Genomic DNA, 23096 nt, shown 5'->3' on the forward strand with positions numbered 1-23096 from the left:
CTTTGTTTACTGCCTTAGGTCTATCTAGTTTTTAGTTCAGATTAAAAGTTCCTTGGGGCAAAGAACTGCCATTTTTGAGCAGCTTGTAAATGATGAAGCATTAAACCTTAGAGCATGCAAGATTTGGGTCCAATTTAAGATTCTGTGCTAATGTTCTCACCACATACATGCTTAGCTGTCATTCCTTTTAATAAACCTTATCAACAAAAGGAACGTCTAAAAATAACATTTCTAGAAAAAGTGATATCCTGAACATTAAGGTTTCTTTAGTTACAAAATTATTGCAGCACAGACACCAACAGCACAGGATTCCTTAAAGTGTTGGTGTGGATTATAGCACCTTCTCTGGTAAGGCAGGTCAAAAGTAACCTAAAACCAGCATCACAAGATAGATATCAGATAATCCAAATTATTCCTGCTGTTAATTCCTGGTCAGTTGGACGGCCTGCCTTTCCTAACAGTGGTCTTTCTACACAAGGTGTTGTAAAGACGATGTTATGGATGCTGTCCCTCCTGTGCTGGAACTGACTTCCAGAAATGAGGGTCTATTATGCCAGGTGGCACTACTTCAGATCATGATTCTGTGCTGTGGTGTGATGTCATTTCTTTGGTGGACCTTCTCTTCTTACCTTGTCAATCACTCTGTAATGAGGCATATACTATAAAAAATAAGGAGAGAGAAGAAAGAAGGAATTTCTTCATTATTTCATTTTGTTCTTAAAAGACATTTATTCTTTAACTAACTTAATTTTGGTGCCTCTGTGAAAAGAATTAAATAAACATATCATGAGAGCACCAGTTGCCATAGACAACTGAAACAGAGATTGCAGATGGAGAGAAATGGCAGCAAACATACACAGGTCAAATAGCAAATTAACTTTAGGATCCATCTTCAACATTGTTAGATCAGTTCGCGTATCTGTTCTGGCATCACTCCTAGCAGCTGAAATCCATCTATAAAATCTATTTTGCTGAAGTTTTATGCAATTTCTTAATGTGAACTAATATTTTGGAGCACAGTTTCCAAAGCAAGTACGTAGCCTCAAGTCAGACTTCAGATTAAATTCCCTTACCAAAAATCATCACGTTCTCATTCATAGCCCTCTGGCTGCCTTCTCTGTAGCTCTTATGTGCTGATGAAGTCTGAGTAAACATTAGTTGGAGGGCCAGCTGTCCACAGCTGTGAGCGCTGTCCCCTCTGTCCTCTAAGCATCAGTGTTACAATCTGCTGTCTTTAGTCCTGGTTTCTTCACAGTGAATTACTCTCTTAGTGAAGAAAAAAAATGCTCTTTTAGTTGTTAGCACACTTAGTGTGCTACAGAACAATTTTTGTTTCTGATACAATGATGTCACCCTGACTATTTTTTTCTGTTTTGGGGTGGCAATTCTGGAGAAGCTTGTGTTTCATACATTGAAATTGTCATAAAACAGCTCAGCCCTGGCATATCTACATTGTAGGTAAATATACTTGTATAAAATAAACAACATCAGCAGTGCTGCTGTGCCTCAGTGAGACAGGCAGGTCTGGCAATTTGATGTTTGGGAGGAGGAGGTTAGCAGGGGATTTTTCACGTTTCTGTTCCACACATTCGAAGGGTGGCTGCAGAGGTGCCTCCCTCCCCACTCATCCTCCCTGGTGAGTGTTCACATCATGGTTTTGGTTTGACCTCCTTCTAGGGATGCGGACAGATCATAGCATCTTGGTCTAAACATGGAAATTGGTTTCCTATAATGAATTGTCTGAGGGTTTTATTGGGGGTGAGGGCAATATTACATTTTCCTTAAACAAAAGCTAAAAAGCAACAAATAAGCTTCACAAATCAGTTTAAACTATATTTACCCTGGCTTATCACTACAATGACTCAAAAAAACCCAAATGTATCTCCCTTTATCCAAAACTGAAGCTAAATTACCTCCTCTAACTCACAGTGCTTTGGGGTAAATTGAAACCAGTGAGCAGTGGACCCATCCAGCCCTTCGGGAGGGTCAGTTTTTGAAGTGACCTAGAGGGCAGCAGGGCTGTAGCTCCATAGCACCCTTCATCTACGGGCAGCACACCACAGTCACCAAGAGGCGGGCAGTGGTAGGCACCAGCACTTACTGAGTTAGGTCTCTGCTCTACAGCAAGTTGTGTCAGGGCCCTGCTCTTCATACTTGACAGCCCCAAGGTTTTCTTAGTTTTCCTCTGGTTGAGTATTGTATTTCTCTAAATCCAGTGGTTGTCTTGAACCAGTTTTATTCCTAAAGTATTATTTTCTGCGTGGACAAGATTTATTGGGGTTTTTCCCCCCCACTATTTTCAGTGCATTTTCACTAGTTCGATAAGCGATCCCTGATGCTTGCCCACTTGTTTCTGCTGTAACTTGAAACGGTCCTACTAACTTGCTCACAGCCACAGTTAATGAGATTTTTCCTCCCACCTCTCTGCATTACAAAAGCCTCCTTAGTTATCCAATTTGGAGCACAGTTTAAACATGTTTCCAGGCCTTTCTCAATCATTTCTTTTTCTCCCTCTAATAAATGTACAGGGCCCCGAAGGAACACCAGGAAATCCAGGTCAGAGGGGCCGTTTAGGAAAGAAGGTAGTATTTTTCATCTTTCCCAATTCCCTTTCTTTTATCTGAAACTTGAATTTACATTACAAAATAAATCCACTGAAGCAAGTCTATCCCTGTTTTATGTCATGCTTCAAGCCAACTTTTTTTCTTGCTAGCCATAGTAATTAGAATTGTCATCATTCTGCAATCAATAATGTTCAGGACCTTAGGAAATTTAAATTTGTATCAGGATGTGATTTTGCAACTCAGAATTGTTCAAAAAATGTTAAGCTTTGCCTGAAACAAAACAAATAATAGAAAGGCTTTAGCAGAGGTGTTTTTTTTCACTGCAGAGTTCTGTGTTCAGACATTCTAAGAACTACAGTAAATTACATATGTAAATGTAATACTATTAAATAATGCTGTTATATACTTTGGTTAACAATAAACTGCATTCTGAAACTTAGTATCAATCTCTTACTATTTTTAATACAATAACACCAACAGGGGGAAAAGGGGCAGCTTGGCCCTCCTGGAGAAATTGGACCTGCTGGTGACTCTGGCCAACCTGGAGAAATTGGTCCCAAAGGTGCAAGAGGAACTCGAGGTCCCTTGGTTCGTAGAAAACATGCTTATTTAAGAGCTCATGTACTTCTGTTTTAGCAGAATCGTGTTTCTCCATGGGAAGAGGCAAGTCACAGCTGTAACACATATAAATATTTTTTGAGGTAGCTGGAGATGCAGGCAATGTCCTTCCCAGCATGTATATCCTGATGCATGCCCTAGTCTTTCAGCGTCAGAATGAGACCTGTGCACCTTTCCAGACAGAAACCCAAACTATGGAGCTGGAAGGAGTCATCTCATGCTCTGGTCAGGTTCCTGATCTGACAATCAGAGGAGCAGGATGGCAGGGCATGCCATGGAATACTCATGCCCCACAGTCCACATATAACCTTACTGCTGTGGCTGTTTCTTAAACCTTTCCAGTTCCAAGAACAGAAACCATGGGGTTTGCTATTATATAAAATAAGCTTTAGCCATGGCTGAAACAAAGCATTTCAGATGAGGACTGCTACTCTTATTGAATGGGAATCTGATCCAAAGTTAACTGAATTAAGTGTATTTCCATTAATTTTGAGCGCCTTTCATCACAAGCTCCCCAAGCTTGCTCCACACTGTATGACAGATGCACAGACACGCACAGCCTCTGCACTAGTGAGGTAACTTGCCCATCTCACTGCTCCAGGGCCCAATCCTGTGGCCACTGAATGCAGCACTGTATCCCTGAACGCATGAAGTACAGAAGTAAAGTAACTGTCTAATGGCCAATATTTTCAAGAAAGGACTCAATTTCTTAAGGTGAAGACCACCCTCAGCTTCTCTTGGCATACTTCACATTTATAAACAGAGTTCCTCCACACCTCTGAAAGCTCAAATCCTTTTGATCTTAATTATGCACAGGGATTGTACAGTTAGGACTGAAAATGTTGACTGTTTTTTCCACAGAACAGGGAAAAGGCCAGTATTCTTTACCAAATGAAGTTGGACCTAACAAGGAAGTTGTGTGTGGTTCTCAAATCTCAATATTTGAAGATTTTTCGAAGCGATCACTTTATAAAGTAGGCATTGTTGTAACATTTTACAAGGGAGTTCATTTTTCTATCACTGATTATTGCATTTAACAGGGACACCTAGGAGGAATGGGACCTGAAGGAGAGCCAGGAATTACAGGCTATGGGGTGAGTTTTTTTACCAAATTCATGTACGCACACATTCCTGAGTAAGTCTGTGGTACTCTAAATAATTTCAAATATCATGGGTATCTGTATCTAGAATACACAAATATCTTTAGGAGTGTCAGATACTCACATATGTTTATAAGACACGTGATTGCCTACTCAGAAGTATTAGCCTTAAGCAATGATGGCTGTTTTTTGTGAGTTCACTAGCAGTTGTTTTTTTACCACAGATTTGAAACCCTTCTTTGTCTAATGTATCTCACCCCTTGTGAATAACGTTCCTATAAAACTACTACAGCTATTCATTATAAAGCGTGTTCAGCAAACACCACCACCTCTGTTTACTGTCTGGCCAGGCAGTTTCCATTGCAGCAACAGAAACTGATTGAATGAGGTTAGTTGAAGGACATGAAGATATTGTGGTTTTCACTGAAAAATAATTATAGTCACCATCATGGATAGATTGAGTCCTGCTCTTAGATCAGACTGCCATGTCTTTTTCTGAACAGAAACTTCCATCAGTGGCCCTAACCCTGAAGCAAGAACCAGCCCTGCTCCCCTCACCTGCATCAAGCCCTTCCAGAACCTTTGGTTTCCCACTGTGCACAGAATTTTTCTTGCACACAACACATTTTCTGCCTGGGCCAATTAATTCTATGCCACATCACTATCTGGTATTATTAGTGAGCAGCAAAAAAAGAGTAGTAACAAGCAGCTAAAAGAAAGTTTGGAATTAATTATTTCTTTAATTATTTGTTTTGGAAGTAATTTTTGGTTTGTTTGTTTCTTTAGGGTCACCAGGGTCCTCCAGGTCCCCCAGGGCCCCCAGGACCCAAAGGCGAAAAAGTATGAAGATCGATTATAATGTCTTACAGTTTGAGTAATTATAAGGGGAGGAAATGTTACTGCATGTTCACTGTTTTCCACAGCGTGCAGCAAAAGCCACTGTTTGCGGTATTTATTAGTATTGTGAGAGAATATGAAAAATGCAAAACTGGGAAAACAGATCATTCAGAGGCAGAGTTCTGAATTATATAGTTGAAATGTTTCAGGTTTTAAAACACAAGGTACCCATTGTAAGAAACACATTCTATTGTATCCGATAGCACCACTGCCCTTAGTGAGCACTTCTGACAGAAATAATCAGTGCAGAACCAGCTAAGTATTTACTGAGCTCTAAGCCTGTGAGTACACCCACGGGTTTTGCTGAAAGTCCAGCTAAGATGGACAAAAGTCTGTGCTTAGTATAAGGGGCAGGATATTGCCTCAGTGCTGCTATTTTAGTGTCAAATTCTTCGTTGTTCTTTTAAGCCTCAGATCCTGCAAACAGATTTGTATGCTGACTGAAGTCTGTGTGGCCCCAAGCAGGTAGCGGGATTCCCTTCATGAAGATCAGTTTGGAGTTGCACCTGACAGAGAAATACAGTCTAACATTAGGGCCAGTTTTTCAATGAATACTACTAATAGGCAATTAGTGGTTGATGTTATAAATAGGTTCTGATATAATTTTCAGAAACAATAACTGAAAACTAAATTGTTGGGAACTAGGTGTCTAGCTTGCTTGGTCACTAATGAAAAAGCACTTAGGAAAGTCTTCATTGTATTTAAAATGTGAGCTTCTTTGCATTAAATATTGGTAAATATCATCTGGAATAGATAACTTTTTGTCTATTAGTTTGGAGGGCAGTTGTTTCATGTTTAAAATTTAATGGAGTTCAGGCTGAATGTTGGAGTCTTCTGTACACTTGTTTGTCTATATTAGGTATATTTCTCAAAACAGTGGAAGAAACTTTCTTTTTTCCGCTTGTCAAATATCCTGTTTATCCTTTTTTTCATTAAATAAAAAAATGATTACATGGACATCATTCAGATACTTTTCTTTTTACAGCAGCCTTTGAGAATAATGCAAATAGGGTTTTTTGTCTCAAAGATGTTTAGGTGCATGTTAAAACTGAGTTACCATTTTCACTGTATTAAAACCATAAGCATTATATTCACTTTTAGCATCTATACACTATGCTCTCTGGGTGTTTATTAGCATTTGAACACATGTGCATTGTAGACGAGGTTGAATTTCTAAGTTAATATCTTTTAATATTTATCTTCATTTTAGGGTTACCCAGGCGAAGACAATACAGTCCTTGGACCACCTGGGCCCATAGGTGAACCAGTAGGTCTTTCTTTCTCAAAAAAGTTATATTAATGCCTCTCAAGACTGGAGACAATGCAGGTTCTTTCTGAAACTTTATATCACTGTCTCAGGAGTCAGTACCCCCTTGTACAAAAATGTAGAATGATGGTCCTTTAATCGGTAATCCCTCTCTGAAAAATGCAGTCATGTGCTCTTTCCTGCTTAGGAGTATGTGCCCTGTGTTCAGTAACACTAATGCCATTAGTCTGTGTTTAGACCAGCACATTTTGGAACAGAATTTTACCCTCTCTGTTTATCCTGAATTATACCTAATTGCTTTACTAACCAGAAATATGTTTTGACTTATTTCATTATCACTACAAAACTAATTTAGCTAATTTAGAGAGCGCTGCACTTTGTAACCATTTTTTACTGAATTCATAGTCATGAGGATTTGACATCGTGGGATATCTCTCTGCAGCAATTACGAGATAACTTTTTTTTTTTTGGATATGTTCAAAATCTTATTAGAAGTATTTCATCTTCAGGCTTTGATTGTGCCAGAAGTAATACAGTCTACTTCTCTTCAGATTAACCTTAATATTTATACCTCACCTCCTCAAAAGGCAAGACTATAAGACCCTGATGTAACTGAAGACAGAGTCAGGACTAGGTTCTTATATTATGGTAATGCATGAGAGAAGAGACTTCAGCCAATTCTGTTGTAGCTGAACTGGCTCTATAATGCTGACTGCTCAAGTGTTGCAAGCAGGGCCCTTCCACCTTGTGGATTGCCTCTAGGAAACATGCCGTGAGGCTGCTGAAACCTTGGAGAGTATACAAGCAGTTGCATAATAGTATCTGTTGGTGGATATGCACTAGAAATGGCTAATCTATTAATTTGTGAACTGTAAAGACACATTGCAGTTAGTGATGCCTGGCCAATTTTTCATTATGTGCCTTTACTTAAGACAGGTGGGAAAAAAGCAGTCCCTTACTATTTCATCTAATGATTGGCTGGATGTCTTTTGGAAAGTCTTGGCCATTCTTACTTTCTATGGGCATGATTTTCTATCCCATCATTTTTCCTTTGACTGAGATTTGGTCCATTTGCAGCAATGAGAGTTAAAATTCTGGGGAAAAATCCCATTTCTTGTGGGACTGGAGTAGGGCCTTTCCCTAAAGTAGAGCTACTGAGGTGTATGAATACAGCAGGAAGAACCGCATGACTCACAAAAATCATGTTATTCCCTCTGCTCCTGTGCAGTTCTCATATGTGTGAGGCATGCTCAGGGATTGAAATTGCCTTTTTATTAGGACGCACTTAAAGCAGATTCTGAGTACAGCAAGTCATTTCAGAGAACAACCCAATTTTGTCTTACAGAAACCATAAGCGAGTTTTCCTTGCATGTCTTGAAAACAAAGTCTCTTCATTTATTCATGGAGATTTTTAATTCAGATATCATACATATACAGGTATAAACTTGGAGAAGTTCTACTGAGGTCAATACTCCTTTTTTATTTATGTCCATGTAAGATCTATCTTCTAGCTTCTAGTCTTCAGTTACAAAAAATTTTAGACAGTGGCTCCTGTCTGACTGCAATGCATTTTATTTAGGAAAAAATTGTGTTTGTTCCTTTAGACAAGCCAACTTTAATGTTTGTAATCCTCAGTTCCGTCTCGTCGGTTAGTCTGTTTTGAGAGAAATCCCAGCTTTCTTTTTGAACTTCACTGCAGCATTATTTCACTTCAGCTGTTATATTTTGCTCTTTGTTTTTCTCTCTAGGGTCCTAGTGGTGAACGTGGAGATAGAGGAGAACCTGGTGATGAGGGCTATAAGGTAATACCTCTTGCTAAACAATTCTGTGATTCTGGAATACTGAATGAATTAACATTTTTCTCTGAAATTTAAGCACTATTTCATTGTAAATTTAATCCTAATAATTACTCATGAATTGTATTCAGTCTTTCAGCATGTAGAAGTTGTATGGTAACTCATGCTAATCACTGATGCAGTTTGTTTGCTGAAATACAAAAGAGACAGTCCTTGACACGAAATATCCTGTTTAAGTTACACAGATAATACAGATAGACATAGTAATAAATCAATGAACTTAATATGATCTATGCTTACAGAAGAGCAGAAATGTTTAAACAATATGTAATTCCCACTTGCAGTTTAGAGTAGAGAATTTAAAGAAAAGCTCCCTAAGGTCTGATCTCAGGAGAGCTGAGCATACTTTATTTAGGTCACATCAGTGAATCTGGGGCCACCCAATACCTCCCAAGATGGGCTTTACAAGGAAATCTATAGCTCACTGAACACGCCATCCTGAGTTACTTATATTGCAATGTTATATTTTCTGCTTCTCAGGGTCATATAGGTCTTCCAGGGCTTAGAGGACCTATTGGACAGCAGGGGCCTCCAGTAAGTGTTTCAAACAAGTGAGATTTCTCTATTGACTGTTGAAAATGTGTTTTCTTCTACATTCAAATGATTCTTTTTATTTATTTAATATATGTTCTTTCCAAAGGGAGAGCCAGGTGAATTGGGAGAGCAAGGACCAAAAGGAGAAAGAGGTTCAGAAGTAAGTAGAAAATGTAAAGCAGAACTGCACTTATTTGGAGTTTGTATGTTTTTACTGTTCACTGACTATCACTGGAAAACGGTTATATAAGGCTAAAACTCAGTGTTTGGGTTTCTTTTTCATACCTGCAGGGACAATAAAAATATAGAATGGAAAATTGCATAATGATCTGGGATAGTAAATATGTGTTATTTGATAGGTAAGTGGTTTTACTTTGGAGTAATATAAAGCATTATGAGAGGCTGTTTTGGAAACATTTGAGTAATATTCAATTACACCCCTAAATGGAGTTCCTTGTGGCAAACTAGCTCTGGAAGACACCCAGGATTTTACTGCTCTGATCTGTAAATTAGCCTTCTGGTACTGCACTGCACCAGGTCCACAGACCTGGAAGTTAAGGAATTTGCTACAGAATGGTAGAGGAATAATGACAGAGCAAGTAATGAAAAAGATCAAAGACTACATCTTTTGCTTTAGAAATAATAGTTCATCTTGGTGGTGTGTTGAAAATTGCCAAAAGTATTTTATATTCTCCCATGGGGTGAATTTCATTGGCTTTTGAGATTTAAAAAGATTTACAGTAAAGGATTTCTTACAATACCAATTGCCATTGCAACTTAAATGAGATATTTTGTCTGAGAGGTACCATAGTGCAACTCCATTAGAGTTTCAAAATTTTCTAGGTAAATACAAGAATCTGTAGTAGATTAGGAAATTGGGACATTTAGCAACAGAAAGGAAACATGATGTAAAGACATCATCAGCATGTACTCTAGCCATGCACTTAGATATACTGCCTTTGACAAACTACTCGCAACACAGGATAAAATCAGTCATTCCTTTGTCTTTCCCTTGGAGAATGTTTTCTATGTGTTGCAAATGCCCCTCAGATTAAAACTACCATTTGTAAATATGGAACCAATATCCAACCTGGAACAACCCATAAGAGCCTAAACATTTATGCAAAAATGTTAATAGTGAAAACATTCATACAGTCTTAACTCCAGTGGCATGAATGGTGCTGCTATAGCAAGCCTTGCAAAGCCAATCCCATAAACTGCAATGCTGAATCATCTGGGTTTATTTTATATGCATTCAGAAATGTTAATAAAAGCAATATAAAGTTCTTTGAATATACACATTCCAGTTCTGATTGGTGGACTTTTTTTATGCCTTTCTTAACAAAAAGGCATTAAATTAATGAATAGAACAAAATTTTGCTGATTTTGTCATATTTACATTAATTATAAAACATTTACTTTTACAATGACCTTAGCTTTTTCACATTATTGCATGCTATATAATATTGTAGCATAGTAGTTTAGCATCGATTTTGCTTTAAGAACAGCATTTAAAATAATTAATCCAGAAAATCTTGGAAGCTTTTTTCTACTTGATTTGTGCTAACAACTGTTATTCTTGTGCCTGCTGTCCAAATGGTTGCATCTTTTAGAGGTAGGATAAAATTCATGACATAGATCTTTATATTCTGTGAAGAATATCCTATAAACAAATTCTCTGGGATGCTTTTGACCCATTCTGAGCTTTTCTCCCTTGGTGCTTGGCCTCCTGTGTCACTAAACGACTTATGAGAATGTTACCTGCTATCATTATCACTCCAGTTTTCTAAGACTACAGATTCCTAGATCAGTCAAGACAAAAAAAAGGCTGGTTTTAAGTAAATTTTATGTTGTGTACATCTTAGATAAAAAGAATGTTCCTATATGTGACACTATTGTTTTCTAGTATTCTTTTCCACATACAGTCAGTGCATCTACATTGCCTACTTTTCATGACTTCCCTTTTTAAAAGGTACGGGAAGTGCTGTAAAAGCATACTTCCTTACAGAGGTGTGGCCAATAGAGGAGAAATTGCCAGATTCATAGTGAAAAACTTCTTATGCCTATTGTTGTTGAAAAAGTTCCGAAAACTGCACTATACCAATTCGGGAAAGGGAAAAATATACAATTCTACCAAAAATGTATTCACTTGAAAAACTTTCTGCTGTCTCCTGAAATGAAAATAATCTGGTCCAAAGCCAGGCAATGTGAACATGTGTACTAGAGGGGAACAATTCTCAGCTCTTCTTAGGGGACTGAGTTTAAGACATTTGTTGGTTCACAAGTATTTGTAACTTTTAGGGACCCACAGGGAAGAAAGGAGCAACGGGTCAGGCAGGCAAACCTGGAATTTCTGTAAGTAACAAAATTCTACAGTCTATCTTCAGGTTATAAAACACAGAAAATAATAACTAATAAAACCAAAATAGAGTCATGCCAGTGGTACCAGAAAGTCTTAGGTTCACTCTAAAGAACCTTCTTACTATCCAGGAAGTGTAAAGGAACCCTTGTGAAAATAAGAATAATTTTTGAAGCTGTGTTAAATTATACTGAATTATGCTCAGTTATTCAGCACATGGAAGTGAAGTGCAGCTAATATAACAACAAGGTGCTTCCTGCTTGTAAAGTTACTTAATTAGATCATTTTTGCCTGTGGCTTGTAGTCCATGTGCAAGTTATCACATTATATTGCACAGAGCTGTACTACTGTTCACTCCTGGCTCCCATCAGTTCTTTGAACAGCTGCAGTCGGCAGAAGCGTGGATCCATACATTCATGATGGATATGGCTGGCAGATCCCTTGAGGTTTACTTCTTTCCCTCACTTGCCCTGAGCTGAAATTTTTAATGTTCTTTCTTGAGTTACTGTAGAGAAGCAAACTTGCATCCCTTTCTCCCTGCGGGAGAAGACAGAGCAGGAAGCAGTAGGTGTTCTGTAAATATAACCAAGAACAAAATGCGTCAAGGCTATTTTGGTCCCCTAATAAATAGTACCACACAAGCCCATATTGTAAATAACTTTTACTACATCACATCAAAACATTGTCAGTAACCAGAGAAATGCAGCTGCTTCATGGAGCTTGTACCTGCTGGGCAAAGTGCAAGGGCCTTTTGATGACAAGCAACTGTGTGTCTTCTGTAAATACTTGGCTCTTTCCTCTGGAGGACTGCAGAAAGTGTACATTCAGCAGACAAAGGAAAAGAGGAAAAGGCAAGACATATGGCAAAGCGAGGAGAAGACAGTAGACTAGAACTTGAGGAAGTTTCAAAGCACATCCCAAGTGCAAGATACTTCAGCAACCAGAAGTTAGAAATAAGATGAAGATGGCATGCTTCTTATATTCTATGTGGCTGTTGTTAACCACGCTTCTTCAAACAAGATGTGCTGTAGTTAGCATATTTTAAATTTCTGAGAAATGCATTCATACAGAGATAATTGCAGAACTCCAAGCCCCTTAAGATAGTGTATTTCAGTCTAAAGTGAAATAATTGTGAAGAAAAAATCACCGTTCCTCTGGTGGATGTGACATGAGGCTTTTTTGTGCAAGTATAGCAACAGTTAGCACAAACTTGCCTTATTAGAAGTTTGTATGTATTTTTGATATGTTCAAATTTGAACAGTGTATATTTGCAAATGTACAGTACAGAGTATCTAGTAAAAGGAAAGCTGAAAAGGTATACGGTTGGGCTTTTTACAGGGATAAATAGATGACTTTATCAGGTTTCCTTGCTTCAGTTTAAAAATCAACACTCTCAACCATCTTCCAGGCCTGGCACACAGAGGGGTCAGCCCCATGGTTTCAGCTGAAGTTGCTCAGATCCCACAACACAAGAAGTCTAAGGTTAAGCCAACAGCATTTTAAACCAAACATCCTAACTCAGAGCTCCGTCTACAAGTATTCATTTGTGTCACTGGGTCTGTTATTATGTAGGGTTTAGGAAATACTGTGACTGAAATCTAGTTCTCTGATGATGAAGATGAAGAGAGCCGATGGTGCTATGTTTGATGTGAATTTGTTTCAAGGGAAAACCAGGCCCAGCGGGGCAGAAAGGAGCAGTTGGGTACTCTGGACCAGAAGGCATTCCTGGGAACCCTGGCAAGCCTGGGCTGTCAGGGAAGCCTGGCCCTAAGGTAAGTTGCTTTCCACATTGCCTCTCTTTATGTCATTTTGCATTACAAATTTTCTAAGGGTAGGGTATTTAAACAGAAGGAACCATTCTCAGTTCCTTGAGCATCTTGAAAATGAGACTGATTCTTTTGTTTTCTTTCTCTTTTGCTCCTGATATTCTGGTCAGGATCTAAAGTTAGCGTAAGTGTACTGTGAGAAGAACTATTTCATTAGCATATGTTAGTAGTAACTACAACTAAGTGAAAATGCTTTCTTAATTAGAGAGGCTTCACAGTTCTGTTCCTGAAAACAAGCCATAGACCCCAACTAAGGCTGTTTCCTCTCAGACTCTGAGATAATCCCATGTTTTCCTTATTGTCTTTGAACTGTAACCTATGTCTCTCAACCTAAGCGATTCTAAAGCTTTGCCCAAAACCAGTGAAAAAGAGTATTAGGTGTCTAAGGTACCTGGAAGCATTCTTGGAAACAGGTTTTTTGTCTGTCTGTTCTTTGCTGTGGGCCAAGGGTGGTGACCTGCTGCTTCTGGGAGCAGTGACAAAGCTCTTTGCCTATTCACTCCAGAGAAGAGGGAGAAAATTCCTATAGTTGTTCTCACTGTTGAAAGTCTGATCACTTTGATTTCAAGTATGGTATTTCTCAGTAGTTCTAGTTAGATGGACCAGTAATTGTTATAAAAGGATGCCAAGTTAGATTTAGTGTTGGGAATTAACCAAGGTGCCGAATGAGGCACTGTTAACAAGTATAAATTTCCTATCTGGTTGAACAAAGAGGAAATTAAACAAGCTACCCGTAGGGGGCAGATGTACCTTATTCGAGCCTCTTCAGTTTCAGGTAATGTCCTACTGAACCTCTTCCAAGTACTTAAAATTATTTGGAGCTGGATTTAGGAGTATTACCCCAAAGAATTCTTACATTTTTGCCTTTCCACTCAAAATGTCATCCTTTGTATTAAAAAAGACTCCACTACTCCATATTAACAATATATAGTAGCATTATAATTTGTAATAAGGAGAGGCTTGTAACTGATTTTTGCCACAATGGATAAAAAGAACAGAACTTTTGCTATGTAAGTTTATCAGTCCATCAGGCTGTGAACCACAGTACTATATTCAAAAGCCCTGAAAATCACATTTAATATAAAAATCCTGTTTCATATAACACTTTTATTTCTATGAATGCTTAACCTAATGTCATATGAAATAAGAAAGAAGATAAATATCTATATGTATAGTTCTATTAAATGACATCACAGAAACATTCATTTGGATGGTAGCAGATTTCCATTTTGTATTTTTTAACATGTCAAAATTGGCTTAACTTCATGTACTCAGTAACAGTTTTTTCCATTAAAAATAGTTGCTTTTGTTTATAGTCTGATGTTCTCATATGTTTTCATAACAAATGTTCTGATTTTTCTTCATGCGGTAAAGTTATTGTATGTGAATCCTGACAAGAGTGTACACAATCATACTAGTATTATCAATATGTCTGACATTTATAAATAAGCATGTTGAATTTTGCATGCTTCTGTGGGAAGGTAGTCTCATTTTGTTTCTTGATGTGGAGTTCCTTCTTCCTGAAAAAATGAATACTGTGAATCTCAACCATATTTTCAGCCCACCTGTCATGAATTAATTCAGCATCTTGTTTTCATTGGAAGGAGCTCCTTATGATAAGCTCAGACATCATGCAACACTCATCCAACAACCATCTCAAGGAGTCATCTTCTATAATTAACGAAGATTAGTGCTCTCTTCCTGCATATTTCAAAACAGAGTTAGAAAAGAATTAAATAAGGATCAGCGGTAAAGTCTATTAATCTGAACATGCAAATTTTCGGGTCTGGGAAAAATTTTAGGTGTCATAGAAACTATTCTGTATAATTCCCTGTGGGAGATAAAAGCAGTCACTGGTATACCCATGAGTGCTTCCACATATACTTGAATGCACGATTACTGTGGACAGAAGATTACTTACTATTTCTAGATCATTGGTACCTAAGCTGGTGATCCAACTGGGCAAGTTCCTCTTTAGGAGGGTGCTAATAGGGAAGATGCCTTGCATAAACCTGAAGAGGCAATTGATTCTCTTGAATGTTCTCAGAAGGTCTAGGTAGGTGATCCCATACAAATGACATCAAGATATGTTTAGGGTAGGACAGAACAAGGTTTAAGACAAGCACTGAACTGAACAACTGCAATGGGCTGTGGCATGGGTAGCATTTGCTTTGCTGACAGTCAGTGACTTGTTAAACTATAATAACTTGACTCCTCAGAAACGTCGATCCACCCCACAGTTAAAGCATATGTGGCTTTGTTGCTAAGTATGATGGCGTTTTGCTTTTGGAATATTAGCAGAAATCCAGGTGATACTGCTGATCATTGTCTTTCCATACATTTTGATGTACTGTCAATGTATGTCCACATATACAGAAAGCATTAAGTGGCTTTGACTGATTTTATGTTATGTGCCTGTTTTAGCATACAATGAAAAAACAAGTTTGGCTATTCTGCTTGTAATCAATTATTTTCAATTTCTTAAGGGTAATAAAGGAAACTCAGGCTTGCCAGGTCTGGCAGGTTATCCTGGAGCTCGAGGTCCCAAGGGATTGCCAGGCATGCCAGGGCCGATAGGAGCACCTGGACTAAAGGTACACACATGGGATCTTGTTTAAGTACAGTATTACTGATACTGCTTAGTCTTCATACTGCATCCAGTGATTGTGGAACCACTGTGCTACTGTTAATCATATGAGTAATTGACATCAAAACTTATTTGAAGGGTAAGACTGCAAGTTGTGCTGACCTCATTTCTATAAACTGTAATTTGAAAACAGAGGTCCCATCCATCTGGATGCTATTCCCAACTCCAGAAGCCATTCAAAACACTTTGTATTTATTCACTCAAAGCTTTAGAGCCAAATGTTTCCTGACTTTTCTTTTTAAACTCCTGTAACTACTAGAACAGTTTGAATGATTTGAACATCTAAGCAATCTGTTAGCAGAAAAGTACTGTCATTTCAAGCCTAAATCCCAAGTTTGGGGGCTAACAAGCATGTCTGGGGTATCCATTTATCAGAGGACTTAAATTGTTCTTCTTCAACACTGTCAGAAAGAAAGAAATCTGAGAGTGCTCTGGTTTCCAGGCGGTTCCAGGTACCTGACATCAGCATATCCTCATATTAGTTAGACTCATTTCAGTGGTAAAAGAAGCAAAGAATGGAAACATTACAGATAATTTTCTCCATTTAGAATAGGATTTTTCATCTAAAATCATGATTTTCAGTGCTCTGTGAGATTTTATTGGTAAGCAGTTTTTTAAAATGTGAAAACTTGGGGGCAGAAATACTGCCTTTGTTACCTTTTTGTGAAAATATTTTAGTATAAACTGCATTCGCTATTTGTAGTGTTTATTGCCAGTGCTCCCAGTCTGGAGACTCCTTTGTCTCGACAATGAGCCTTAGGAGGTAGTTCCTGCTTGGAAGTGCTTGCAATCTGAAAAAGTCAGGGAATAGATGAGGTGATGGAAAGCTGTTACACATAGTACAAAATAAACATTAAGAGTCGACATACTGAGGCCAAAAGTCTGTTAGAGCAGAAAGATAATACCTAGGAAAGAATGTAAGCGCAAAGGAAGCATGAAAGGTGTATATTCACAGCCTTAATTGCAGTTCAGTAACCTCCTGAGCTAGATGTGGTTTCTGTGTATCTCATTGTCCTCAGAGGATTTCTCTTGCATGAATTGTCTAGTTTCCATTTGAATCGATGTAAACTTTTAGTCTAACAGCAAGGAGTTCCACAACTATACTATGCCTTGCTCAGAGGATTACTTTTTAAATTTACTTCTAACCTGCCTGTTCTGTATTTTGTTTTGTGAATTTTGCTTGCACTGGGAGATACCATACTGGAAATGATCCAACATGTATGGTTTTTGCATGTTTCCAAGTCAAGGAACAGTCAAGTCACATTTGCATTTTAGTGAATGTATAATTATTGAAAGCATTCCTGATGGAAATAAAGTGAATGGAGTAGGTCTACTTCTTAGAGAGAAAGCACATTCCACACTTCTGCCAGGAAACCTATCTTTACATTTATAACTGTCTTAATTGTAATAAAGGATATATTATCTTCCTATTGACAGGGTGAGAAAGGGCTTCTGGGTCATCCAGGAAAGCAAGGCAAAAGAGGCCTTCCAGGATCACAAGGTGATCAAGGACCAACAGGAGACACTGGGCTGAAAGGACAGACTGTATGTAATCACAGCTGTTGATGCAAAACAAGTAGTCCAAGAGTTACCAACGTGAAATAATAGTAAGGATGCCTGCTCCTATTACAGGGAGAAGATGGAGATCAAGGTTTAATGGGGTTTCAAGGATTCCCAGGTCCAAAAGTATGTGCTTATTCTTTTTTGTTAGATCTTAAGCCATTTACAGCGTGAGAACATTAGGAAAGCATACAATTAATCAGCTTTAACAATAAGTTGTTCAAAATCTATCTGAACTGTTGGAACATTTTAGGCAGAACTGGGTACTCCATGTCCAAGGACGAACATTCTGGGTCAGTGCACTTGGTATTTTCACTGTTACTGCTCTGAGAAATTATCTTACTTTCACTGATTACAAGAGATTGAAGCAAGTGGATAGCTAATGTCCATGTCTGATTAAACTGTTCCTTTGCATTTTCAGGGTCCTGCAGGGGACATTGGCTTGGTTGGAATTCTGGGCCCCAAAGGTCCAACAGGCCAAGTTGTAAGTGTTTCACTCCATGAAGGGCATTGTCAGGATGACTTGCAAGTGGCACGTTTTTAATTTAGGAAATCATCTTTTTTCTTATTAACAAGGCCAGAACCCTCTAACCGAACCTTTCTCTCTGAGACTGTGACTCCAGTAGAAGCCCTTCCCTTGTACTGCAACCCTGCTCTGGTTGCAGCATGTGTACAGATACCCAAGCAGACCTGGGCTCTTAATCTTGAAGGAAAAAAGCAAGCTCTGCTGACAAAGTGTGGCTCTCCTAGTATAATTTAATCTACACAAGTAGCCTTATCGCTGTCATATCTTTGTCTATTGGGGTTGAACATTTTCTTCTTACTGGCAACAATGCTGATTGTATAACCCTGTCCTACAGCAAAAGAAAAAAGGGCCAAACTTTGCCTGCAGTAAGACAAAGTGGTGCTCAGGCATTATTGATTAATAGGTAGTCTTTTTTTTAATAAATATTTTATTTTTATCTGTAAGGTTACTAACCTGCATTAGCTCATTCTTCAGGACACCTTCTTCATGACATTCTACTTTGCAACTCACCAAAAATGTGGAAGCATCTTCAGCATTTTGTAATATTGGGGAGTGTGCATCCAATTTACAGCATCAAGTGATAGAGAGGGAAAGCTTGCAGCATGGAAGGCCTTACTACAAAATGTTCTTCTCTCACTGCTGCCTTTGCCATCACAGAACTGTATCAGTTCAGTTAACCAGATGTAGAGCAGCAGCTTTAGGGGCCTGTTCTTATAACTACTTTCTTTTTCTAAACATTCCTATACAAGATAAACACTGGAAATGAGCAGTTTGCTCTAAGTGAAATGGAACAGGAAAGTAACATTTCAGCAGCACTTACCGGCAGCCACACAAGAGGACTTGTGGGCAGTAATATAGCTCCAAGATATAGTTGATTGTAGGTCAATAAATATGTGGTCTTTGGTAATCAGAGTACTTAAGTTCCCACTGGTTTTAGTGCATCAACTTTCACATAAAAGAATGTGTGTGGGCTTTCCAAGCAAAACTATTACTAATTATTAAAATAATTACCTTGCTGATTTTTGTAGCAATGTGTACTCAATATTCAGAAAGACAATATCACCATGATCTTTTGGATATTTGCCAGGGCTGTGTGCTGAGCAACTTTAAACTAGGACAAGTCATGAGGATTTTTCTTCATTTTGAAAACATAGTGGACTAATAAATTCTTTGCTTGTTTACAGGGATATATTGGCCCTGTTGGTCAAGAAGGCATAACAGGCCCAACTGGCAGGCCTGTAAGTTTCCCTTCTCTTTTGCATAATTTGGTTATTTCACCTACCCTTATTTTTAATAATCTGTTTTGCAACTAGCAACCTTCTCATATTTCTATTTGCAAATAGCAACTAACAGGACCGCGTTATACTATGCTGGTTAGTTAACGTATGTGACTCCAGCACCTGTAATACAAACAAGAAAAAAATGACACAAAAGTCATTGCAGTGGCCTTCTAAGTACAGTATACAGACAGCATGCCTACAGGGGTAGTGGGCAAGTCAAGGTGTAAAATAGCACATAGTAACTACCACCTGGATATTCTTTCTCAGCCCTAGGTCTAAGACATATTTAGAGAGTATCCACACTTGGTTTCAATGTAGTTTATTTTTTATGTGTTGATTGGGCTGAACTGTTTGGAGTACCCCTCTAGACATGCTGAGAGTGTCCACAAGCCCTTGTTGGGGTGTTCCAGATGCTGGTCAGGTCCCCGTTACAACTTGAACATCTTCTTGACCTTTCTGACAACCTTCAGTGCACCCTAGATTCCCTGCAGTGGGGGAGCTCTGCACTCATCCCTGTTTCCATTCCTTGTTGCACTCCCTGTGCCAGAGACAGAGCAGTGTTCCACAAGGGCACCCTCTGGCTCATGTCTGCAGACTACCCAGCCATATCAGATAGTTTTAGAAGCTCTTTGTACCACCCAAGTTCCTCTGTCTGTTCAACAAGACTTGGAGTGAATGAGACTGTCTAAAAATTGAAATAATAGTCATAAAAATAACAGGAAAATACAATAAAAGCAATAAATACAAATATTTACAAGTGAAAAAGAAGGGAGAAGGGAAATTTTCCTTCTATAATTAGACTATTCTTTCCACTTGTTGGGAAAAAGACAGTACTTTGTCTTCTGCATTCTTTTCAGTCCCACTCAGGAGGAAAAATTTAGTTGCATATACTTGTATGAAGGCTTTTAATAGACTTCATATTGAATGTAACAGTTTGCCATTATCACTAAGAAAGCATTACAATTGGAGATTACTTCTATGTGTTATGAAACACTGCTATCAAAATGCAAAATTCTTCCAGAGAAGAAGTGTAAGATTGTTACCATCTTTGGAAACTCAGTTTAAGTGCAAAACTAGCCAAAAATGCCTTGAAGACACAAAACCAGTGTCTAATCTGACTGTGAGAGGAGAACTAATGGGGTAATAAAAACAGATATGTAACCAACGGATTTCTTCAGTGATGGAGAGTACCGAGTTTTGTTCTCTACTCTTAAGATCGTGAAGCACTGATGTATTACAGTGGATCAAGCTATAGAGAATACAGCTGATTGACAGGGAGAACCGTGACAGTTAAAATTACTGAAAAAACCCATATTTACAATCTGAAGAAAACAACAGCTTTCCACATATAGGAATTACAAGATGTTTTCAACTAGTTTAGTTTTCTAGTAGTACAGGAAAATTAAAGCCCCAGAGTTCCACAGATGATACTGGGCTTTTCATGTGAGCAGTATAACTCTCTTGGATATTAATCTGCTTATTTCAATCCTAGGCAGCTAGAAAGCATACTGGATTAACAGCTTCTCTTTCTTACAGGGACCAAGAGGTGAAAAGGGCACAAGGGGTGAAATGGTAAGATGAAACAATTTTTATGCTTTCATTTTTTTGGCTGTGTAAAAACTATTCCTGTGTTACACTGAATGTACTCTTGCATGCTCTGAATGCCAGACGGTCATGTTGTGCTCCTGGAGAGCACTGGCCAAGAAAGTTGGTAGCATGAGTCAAAAGTCTGACCTTTTCTTGTTCAGGTTGACTTATGTAGATATGCCCAGTGGATGTGTGCTGTCGGGCAGTATGGCCCCTGATCATATAGCAGACACATACTCCAAACCTGTCCCAGTTCAGATCTGAAAGGAAAATCCTTTGTCACATTTGTTGTCAATGCTCCAGTGCCTCACAACACACCATGCATACACACGTTCATACATCTATATCATCTTCTCTAGAAACGGAGAGGTTTAGGAGAAGCCTAGAGCTGAGGATGAGCCTCCATGCTGTGTATGCCAGCTCGAGTAGCAGTAGGCAGCATTGATAGGTTTTGAAGTTGCTGTGTCTCATTTTTCAGTAAGAATATTACATTAGTTTTTGTGCATTAATAAATGTTGGATTTGATTACAAAACTCTGTTAGAGTTAGTAAAATCTCCAATTAATAATGGCTGTGTGAAATCCATTGAATTATCACATTTACAGCAAATGTGAATACAACGATAGTTGATACCTATGACATTACTTCATATGGCAGGTTTATAATGAGTTCCTTTTCCAGTAACTAGCCAATGTGATCTTGTTCCTGTTGCTCTTACCCTGCCTTTCAGCCCACCTCACTTAGTCATTTAGTTTCTCTTGGTTTATTGTATTTTGCTTTTAGCAGCCACCTGTGTAGAATTCCAACCTAACTGCCTTATAAAGTTCTGAAAAATATATCAGAAGTATTCAAAATTGCTTAAAGAATTAAGGCTTGGAACTAAGCTTGCTGTACATGTCTTGGGGAACTTTCCTCTTTGATTCTAATGCTCTTGAGGCAATTGCTATCTCAGAATAAGAGGAAAACTAGTTTCTTAATTCATGCTGCTATTAACCATCTTAACTGTCTCTTTCTACTGTTTGTTCATAAGAATTGCAATGACAGCATAGAGCTAAAAATGCAGAGACTTCAAAAATAATAATAAATAACATCCCAAATGGTGAACAAGAAACACCCGTTTCCATTATTGGTGCTGGTGTTTAAGACGTTATTTCCTAAAAAAGTTCTTGACTTAATCAAGATTAATTAATCTCCTAAGACTGTCTTCAGAAGAATGTTTAATTTTAAATCATATACAGTGGCATTAGCTTGTATTATGTAGCCAAGAAAAGGATTTATTTCCAACTATTTTCAGATACAAAGGAGAGAAAATTGTTTTCATCCAACTGTGTATTCTGAGTTTTAATTTATACCTTTAAAATTGATGTTGGCATTCTTCCTAGAATCATAAAGATTTTAACTTTTTTGTAGCAGTCCAAGTTTTAGTTACAGTTTTTAGTCTGTCAGGGATACAGTGTTCATTACTAGAAAAAAATGTCCTTTTATGCCCTGAAAAACATGGAATGTAAAATCGTGTCTCCCTGTTGAGGTCAGCGGTGAACCAAAGTTCAGGTCCTGTAGGCTATTTCTAGAGAAAAATTGATAGTGTCAGAAGCAGAGTTGCTTGAAAAATTTTAATTAAAATTATTTTTCAATTCAAAATATTAATATCACTGTGGTTGAAACATTTAGAAAAACATGGAATACATTTTGGAATATTGTTTCAGAATTCTGACATTTCTGAAAGTGTGTTTTCATTTTCTTTTTTTTATTTCATGGCGTGTCACGTAATGAATTGTAATACAGAGTCATAGGATAATCGAGGTTGTAAGAGCTCTCAAGACATTTCTAGACCAACCTCCTGTTTAAGAGAGTCAGCTTTATTCAGCTGGCTCTTGAAAACTTCCAGGGATGGAGATTAGATAATCTCTTTGGGCAATGTGTTCCAGAGTGTGACTGTCCTCAAGGTGAAAAAAGATACGATATGATATGATAAAGCATAATCCATAATTTTCTATTATAATCATTTATTTTAGATTTACAGTCATTAATGGCAGCTACTACACTGTACTGTGTATCAGACTATTACATTGCAGGATGTTATTAGGCTTTACCCTTTATGAGATATGGTGAAATCAAAATGACAGAAGTGGTCAGGGAAAGCTTAACATTAATCATTTTTGTTAAAAATACTTTGTTTCTTGGAAAATTTCAGAAGTCATGGAAAATATGGAAGCCCTTGGGATTGTTCATGCTTTCAAAGTTAAGCATATGTATCATTGCATGTAAAATCAGGGCCTTACGGTATTAGAAAAAGAGTGGTGTTTTGGCCTTTGAACTTCTGTGCCAGCAATCAAATTGGGTGATTAAAGAATTAAAGAGCACACTAAAACTAATTGTTCTATTCTCTGCTTTTGTTATTATGAACTGGAATTGCACTTTTCTCACTTAAATTCTAATGTGATCAAAGGGTAAATTAAGTAGATTTGTAAAGGTA

At 38.0% G+C, this 23096-nt stretch overlaps 1 protein-coding gene across 5 annotated transcripts in view; it reads left to right on the plus strand.

The window, feature by feature from the left end:
• COL24A1 (collagen type XXIV alpha 1 chain) overlaps positions 1-23096 on the plus strand; it is a 151542-nt gene that overhangs the window by 116656 nt on the left and 11790 nt on the right. For all 5 annotated transcript variants that reach the window (XM_075039089.1, XM_075039086.1, XM_075039085.1 and 2 more), the window contains 16 exons: positions 2529-2582; positions 3045-3152; positions 4223-4276; positions 5069-5122; positions 6390-6446; positions 8195-8248; positions 8783-8836; positions 8943-8996; positions 11138-11191; positions 12860-12967; positions 15508-15615; positions 17106-17213; positions 17301-17354; positions 17650-17712; positions 18939-18992; positions 20571-20606. In XM_075039089.1, coding sequence (XP_074895190.1) covers positions 2529-2582; positions 3045-3152; positions 4223-4276; positions 5069-5122; positions 6390-6446; positions 8195-8248; positions 8783-8836; positions 8943-8996; positions 11138-11191; positions 12860-12967; positions 15508-15615; positions 17106-17213; positions 17301-17354; positions 17650-17712; positions 18939-18992; positions 20571-20606 — 1074 coding nt within the window. The remainder of the gene's footprint in view (positions 1-2528; positions 2583-3044; positions 3153-4222; positions 4277-5068; positions 5123-6389; positions 6447-8194; positions 8249-8782; positions 8837-8942; positions 8997-11137; positions 11192-12859; positions 12968-15507; positions 15616-17105; positions 17214-17300; positions 17355-17649; positions 17713-18938; positions 18993-20570; positions 20607-23096) is intronic.

Source organism: Buteo buteo, chromosome 10, assembly GCF_964188355.1.
Source record: "Buteo buteo chromosome 10, bButBut1.hap1.1, whole genome shotgun sequence".
Taxonomy (NCBI): Eukaryota; Metazoa; Chordata; class Aves; order Accipitriformes; family Accipitridae; genus Buteo; species Buteo buteo.